Source organism: Oryzias latipes, chromosome 15, assembly GCF_002234675.1.
Source record: "Oryzias latipes chromosome 15, ASM223467v1".
Classification (NCBI taxonomy): Eukaryota; Metazoa; Chordata; class Actinopteri; order Beloniformes; family Adrianichthyidae; genus Oryzias; species Oryzias latipes.
Window position 1 is genome coordinate 1,976,146 of NC_019873.2, and position 7,637 is coordinate 1,983,782.

Consider the following 7,637-nt stretch of genomic DNA (forward strand, 5'->3'; position numbering starts at 1 on the left):
AGCTGCTTTTATGTAGGCTTTGCACCGATATGAAATGTTTTGGAATGGAAAGTGCTGCAGATCAGTGAAGCTTTTGTTCTGTATGTTATTTATGTTACTGCTGAAATTAACCAGAAGGTTGAAGGAAAAAAACTGTTTAAAGTAACAAACAGCATTTCTCTATCTAAATCTGTGGGGTTTTTTGTTTTTGTTTTGTTGATTCTGATCTCCTATTTTAAATAAAGATATAAATGATTGTGATAAATACTTATCATTTTCATTTGTACACAGTACATCCAATAAAGACATACATACTGCAACTGTTCAAATAAAAAGTAGGAATCCTGGTTCAATCTGAGAATCCTTGAACCATAAATCAAATCGGCCACCTAAGCAATGATCCACAGCCCTCATCCATTCATCTTTAAACCTCTTTTGACCCCTTTGGGGTCACGGGGCTGCCGGAGCCAATCCTGGCCACTGGTGGGCGAAGGCAGGGGACGTCCTGGACAGGTCGCCACAAACCACATCCCCAACAGTCAGACTAATGGAGAACAATATCAAACACAGAAACAATGCAAGCAGGCAGGAAAATCCTCCAGAAAAGGCTTAGATTTGGTTTCCAGCTCTGGATCGGTAGGTTTGCTTCAGAGCAGATGCGTCCCCTCAGTCAACTCCCCTCCCTGAATAATGAATGGGATTACAAACTACAAAGAATTTACATCAGTCAAGTAACTTCTGTTGACTCATTCATGTCCTCCCCTCTTTTCCATGAGGATGACTGTGCTCATAGAAAATGTACTTCCACTTTCATTCTGGGAAACCTGCTTCTCTTCCTTCAAAGAGGCTCCCAGCAGCAGCAGCAGCAGCAGCAGCAGCAGCAGCAGCAGCAGCAGCAGCAGCAGCAGCAGCAGCAGCAGCAGCAGCAGCAGCAGCAGCAGCCTGTGGAGATTAGCTGAGATCCACCCATTCAATCCATGTAGCTCCATCACCAACTTCTCCTGTGTTTTCTTACTACCTTCTCTCATCAGTCCTGCTCCTTCATTGTCAGAAATCAGTGGTGAAACTGTGTAACATCATATCCATTCTGCAAACCTGAAAGCAGAGAGAGATGCAGAGGACAGCCCCCCCCGGCAGAGCCTCGTCAGGTGTCACGCTCCTAATCCCTCCTCCAGCATGGAAACAGGCACAAACACATGACAAGCACCAGCGACCTTTCCTCCCCCAGTTGCCAGCATCAGGTTGAGCTGGTGTCTTTGAAAGCTCCTTGGCTCCAGCTCATCACCTGCTCATCACCTGAAGCGTGAGCCCGCAGAGGTGGACAAAGCGTTCGCAGGACGCCCAGCCGCCGGCTTTTACCGGGAACAGGAGCTTTGATCCATAAAAACAGCAAACAACCCAGAGGAGGGGCACATGCAGTCTAGTTTAGGTCCAGGCATAAATAATCATCTGCGTTTAGCCGCGAGTCTTTTACACATCAGGAGGTTTAAATAGATTTGAAGCATCTTTAATGTCACAGTAACGCCTGTGATTTTCCTGTTCTAACAAGTCCAAATGTCCACTGGGAAAATGTCAAAGCTGTCAGCCCAAGCAGCAGGAGCCAGAGGCAAAAACACCAGATTCACAGAGACTTGGGCTTTAAGAAGAGCAGCAAACGCACCGTCCATGAGGCGTAAGTTGTGGGTTTTTCCTTTAATGCAAACAGCAGTGATGCTAAATCAATTCATGACATGATTACCTGCAGTGAGAAGATGAAAGAAACACTTTGATGAAGACTCTGGATGGAGATATTCTACTTTAAAAATGCTTATTTTCATTTTATGGACTAAAATTCCATAAAATGAAAATGAGTTTGACAGCCCTGCTTTAGAGGATCATCATCTGGGTCTTTTTTTCTCCTTTTTTTATTTGAACAGCTTAGTTTCAGATTTCCTCTTTGTGTTATTTAATATGAGACAATGACACTAACCTTGGTCTGTAAAAAGATGACAATAGTGCCGGGAAAAGGGGCGGGGCTGCATGTCAATACCAGTCCCTCTGTTGGCTCATATTTAGATCAGAAACCTTCAGAGGCCATCCTGCTGTGTCTTTCTTCTCTGTAACTTAATGACAGTAACACCAACTCTTTAGGTGGTTTTAACATTCCAGGAAAACAGGGATCAGCTGACACGCATCCAAAGCATTCCTTCCACAGCCAATCACTGTGGAGCTCTGCAGACAGTAGACCAGCGACTGCAGAGGCTCGGGAAGCTGCTCTGAATACAGAGCAGCTTTGATAGGAGAAAAATTCAACGCTTCAGTACACAGAGGCAGTAATCAGATTACTCTGTGTGACACATGTCTTCATCCTCATCCAACGATGATGTAGACATTCACACGCACACCAGCACACATTTACTCTAACACACGTGTCAAACTCGAACCCCCCAAGATTTTATATTGTTGTTAGTATTGGTCTGGTGAAATGTAGAGTCAATAGCCATTCACTACAAATCCCACAATGCAGTGCTTCAGCTGCCCGGTGAACACCAGCCCTCAGGATGCCGAAAAGAAAAGTTGATTCTGAAAACAGCATTTAAATCCGATGGAAGGCAGAATAAATGATGTTACTGGTAAACCTGTTGTCTCATTTGTGGAGCGAACGTGGCTGAAATGAAAGAATCTCATCTAAGATGGCGCCATCAGACAAACATCAAATACACACTTTGCTGAGAAGCTGAAGACACTGAGTTATACGGCGCTTTGGTAACGTCCACCTCTGATGAAATGACACAAGAGCAAAGAAAACAGAATTGGATTTATTGCTGAAAGAACACATTTGATTGGTTTGGTTTGTTTTGTTATGCAGCGTATTCCTATTTAAATATGTGTAATATCTACAGGTTTATTTTTTAACACACAACATGAATGCGCCCACACTGCCCCCCTCATTTTCTACCTCGCTGCACGCGCTCTCTCCTCTCTCTTACACACACACACACATCCCCATTAAACAACAGTGGGTCCAGACGATCCTGGCTCCAATGCCTTCTTAAAATGAGAAGATTGTAATTGTACTGGCTCCTTTGTGAAAATGAATGTAATAATGCAGAAAGAGCTCTGCTGTTGACAACACTGTTGTTGATATCCATTGTTAACGTTAGCTACTTCCACAAACAATGAGTGAAGTCGTTCACTGTTGAGTACTCTTCTGCGCATGCGGGTCACTTCTGGGTCATTTCAAGGTCACACAGGAGATCACAAAAGTTTGAATTTAATTGGAAATGTGAACGGCCCTGCAAAAAAATCAAATTTTTCAAACAATTGGAATAGAGCATTAAACCCTGCAGTGTGAACGTAGCCAGAGTGAACTATAGCAATATACAGAAGGGTTAAGAAATTAACACATGCATCGGATGGTTGCTTCTGTGAAGTGCGTTAATTTCTGATAATGCACACTTCAAAGGCCATCAACCCGCTTATACCATGGTCACTTACAAAAGAAATAAATATTCCACCAGTTTTTGGTACTTTTTTCTTGCTATTTTTTCAGTTGGGATTGGTTTTTTTACAGTAAACAGACTATTTATTACGAGGTGCGGGGCGTTGTCACGGTAACGCCGGCGCGGACCTCAAGTGCAGCGGCAAAGGGAAGCAATGTATATGCTGGTCGTCACGTTGGATCAGTTCAGAGAGAAAATTCACCTCTAACGGCTTGTTTTTGTCCAGATGATGAAGCTAAAGTTTGTTTTAAAGAAGCCAGCGCAGTGATACAGAACATTTAAGCTATGTGACCGGAACTACTTTTTTAGGTGTACATTATCACTGTGCATTATCACTTAATTCACCCAGCAGCCAATCAGAATCAAGCATTTGGTATAAAGCAGGGGTCGGAAAACTGTGGCTCCAGAGCCGCATGCGGCTCTTTCCTCCTTCTGCTGCGGCTCTCTAGTTTACTAAAATAACTATCATGATCTCAGACTGTTGTGGTGCCTTTAACTCCGTCAGGTAGAACGAGCAGGCAGGAGGAAGGGAGCAGCGCGAACACGCGGAGGGGGCGTGTCAGCCGCTGTGAACGCAACCAGAGTTTGTTGGGATGGAAAGTTCTTCTAAAAAGACGGTCAGGCTTTTTTTTTTCCTAGACTAAAACCACCCATTTCCGTGTAAAATTGATTAAGTTTGAGTTAGAACGCCCCTACTATCCTGTCCACTGTCTGCTATGATGACCGTATGTTGGGCTGTCTGTGTAGAACACGCTGGGGGGGGGGGGGGGGGGGGGGGACAACTTGGAGCTGCAGAGGTGTGAACCGGTAGAGAGGAGGGGGCGGGGCTTAGACTCACCGCTGTTGATTCCAGACCCACAACAAACTAACAGCTGCTTCCTAAATAAAATAGTTCTCATCCATAAAATTAATATACTTTATTGGGTTTACTGGATTAAATAAATAAATAGACAGGAGTCTACATCAAAGTGAATTTATTTCCATCATCTCATTCATCTTAACTCTGTATTTGACAGACGGAAAAGTCTATTCAAGGTTGTGGAAAATGGACAAAAGATCAAAGGAAACATCCCGCTCATAAATAATTAAAATAATTACTTAAATAAATATCCTGACAGCATTTTGAATCAATACAAGTATTGCCAAATAAACTATCACGATATTTCGGCGAAACGATTGTTTTCTAACACACCTAATGTTGCAGCTCCCTGTGCTTTCATTTCTGTGGGAAACTGATCCATATGGCTCTTTGAGAGGTTCAGGTTGCTGACCCCTGCTATAAAGGATTATATAGTACCTTTGGCACACTAAAGGACGATTTTTTATGAAATATGCGTTATTATCACAGCATATTGTCTTACCAGAAAGTAAGACAGCTCGATCTCTGAGGCTCCGCCTTTCCCTCCAGGTGGGTGAAGCCCATTTCATGACATCATCCTAGAGTCGGCCTCAGCAGCGTGTCTGAGTTTCTCCACCAAAACAAACATCCAAACTTTGGAAAGATGGATGTGCATATTGTGTTAATAAAGCAAAACCGTTTAGTCGATCACCACTAACTCAGTGGAGAAAGAGTGTGTGTCAGTCTGGGGGCGGGGCTAGCAGCGTTGACTCTTCCTGGAAGGGGTGGTTCCTCACTTTGTGATGTCACAATGTAAGGATCCGATCGCTTCCAAGGATTGGGAGGGGCTGGTGCTCAGAGAGCAGCTTTTGAGAGGAATACTCATGAAATTATCAAAATGGGTTTCTTTCCATGAGGAATGAACATTTTAATTCGCTTAAAAACACTGATTTTGTGTGATCTAGATTAAAGCAGCATCAAACCAGAACTAGTCTTCATGATTTCAGTCTCGAGTCACTGATGTCACTTGCTAAGCAGATATCAACCTACAAAATGTCAGTTCTTCATTCCTCTTTTAAGGCCATCCACACCCCCCCCACACCCCAACTTTCTGTCTGACCTCCATATTTCCACCTCCTGCTGTTCTCCCAGATCCTCCATCCACCCCGTCTGCCTCCTTTTCATGGGGAGGGGGCTGCACTTCAACTGTAACGCTCGCTATGACTCCCACAACATCAACTTTCTTCTCATCTTCAAATTAGAAGTTGCTGTTTGAGACTGAGAAAATGTTTTCTTTCTCTTTGGTTCCTCGTCTCTTTTTAAAGATGTGATGTTCAAAAAACGCCATCTTTAGCCTGACTGTGTTCAAGCTGGAGAACCGCAGATGCCGGAATGATTTTCCCTCCAGTGTGGGAGAACCAGGCCGGATGCACACCTCAATCAATTCCACAGCTTTTCTCTCTTAATCAAACTGTCTGCCAAAGCAGCCTCTCTGGCAGCTACACCTAATCATCAAGCTGACCACCTGATTATGTCTGCAGGCTTTTCAGCCAAAGCCGCTCCGGCCTTCCAGTCCAATGTAGGACACATGCCGCTTTCCAGGAAGCTGCATCCAAGAGGCCTGACAGGCATCAGCAGACGTCTCCAGCCCGGCCAGCATCCGTCACGGCGGCGCTCTCATCAGCAGCCCTGTGATCCTGTGCAGGTTGATCCGCCCTGATCCGCCCTGCCTGCCTGCACGAGTGTCCGTCCTGCTGTCTGCAGGGAGCGGACGGTGGATTACTCCCCTGCATCACGCAATTACAGCAAATGCACATCTGCAGCACAGAGCAGCCCCCCCCCTTCAAAATCCACACTCATGACAACAGCAGAGACGAGGACGCCACGCCGACCCTCCTCCATGAGGTCACAGCGCGGCTCCAGACCCCGACCCTACACTTCCTCTGTCAATCATTTGACCAAAAACTTTTTCTGATCTCAGAGGACCCCCCCCCCCCATACCCCCCCAACCGACACAAGCGTGCACACTACACACACTCATGAACGTGACACACAACACACACTCATGAACGTGACACACAAACACACACTCATGAACGTGACACACAACACACACTCATGAACGTGACACACAAACACACACTCATGAACGTGACACACAAACACACACTCATGAACGTGACACACAAACACACACTCATGAACGTGACACACAAAAACACACAGCATTCACCACATGACCACATTCCTGCAGTGAAATGGCCTCATTTGTTCAACTTTTGCCAACTTGGGCAGAGTTTTTTATGAAAACAACCTGTCAATCTCCATGAGGTTCAGTCTGGCTTCAACTTTTCAAGCATCATCTTGCAGCAGAGAAGTTCCAGAGAAATGCTTACAAAATAAAATCCAAAAATCTGTTAGGGATTACGCACCGAACCCCTAATCCCTACATGCTTCAGATTATGATTAAGGATTTACAGAAAAAAAATTAAAAACAATTTTCTGACAAATCACAAATTTGATGTCAGCGCGAAATCTGTTAACTATGTGCGTGCGGGGGGGGGGGGGGGGGGGGGGGGCAGCCCCCCGAAGTTTCTCCATCAAACCTGGAGCTGAGTTCAAATCCCAACTCTCCCAAACTCCCAGCTTCAGAACCACGCGCAGCAGCTGCTGGTTCCGTCACTCACCATCCTCCTTCTCGTCGAAAACGGGTCTCTTTGAAGAACTGTTGGCCCCCATCCTCTTCTTCCACTTGCCCCAATGAAACATTGATGCTCAGATTGCATTCCTCGCCTCTGGAAGAGAAACTACAGCTCCGCGTGGACAGCTTCCTCAGGACACGGAACCGGGAGCCGTGCGCTCCGGTGATCGGTGCGCTGCCGGACGGCTGAGCAGCGAGGCCGCGGACGGCGGGAGGCGCGAGCGGCGCGGATGCGAGCGAAGTTGGAGCGTCGCTCGGTCGCTGTGAGGCTGTTCTGTGGGAGTCACAGCTGTGAGGAAAACAGCTGACACTACCGGAAGACGCGCTGCCTCCCTCCACAATAAAAGCCGCAGAGATGACTGGAAGCGAGAATGAGTCCAGATGGAAACTTCCTCTGCTTCAGATCAAAGCACCTAGGAACAAAACTGGGTTCAAGTAAAAAAAAAAAAACTTTTCAAATGTTTGCTAAATCCAGACATTTAGCAAAAATCCTTTTCAGTCAAAGGAAGTCAGATTCGTCTCTGAGCTGCAGACGCATCTAACAAGGAGATTTTTTTACCTGCTGTCGCCATCGACTTTTAAAACTGCACAGAATGATCATCATTCATGCAACTGACTCACTTCAGAACAAGCAAAC

At 45.6% G+C, this 7,637-nt stretch overlaps 1 protein-coding gene across 1 annotated transcript in view; it reads right to left on the reverse strand.

Annotated features, from left to right (window-relative positions):
* Positions 1-7,302, reverse strand: part of stk32c (serine/threonine kinase 32C) — an 88,772-nt gene extending 81,470 nt beyond the window's left edge. Inside the window, exon 1 of the mRNA XM_023963090.1 lies at positions 6,987-7,302. Coding sequence (XP_023818858.1) covers positions 6,987-7,068 — 82 coding nt within the window. The 5' untranslated portion in view covers positions 7,069-7,302. The remainder of the gene's footprint in view (positions 1-6,986) is intronic.
* Between the last annotated feature and the right edge of the window lie 335 nt (positions 7,303-7,637).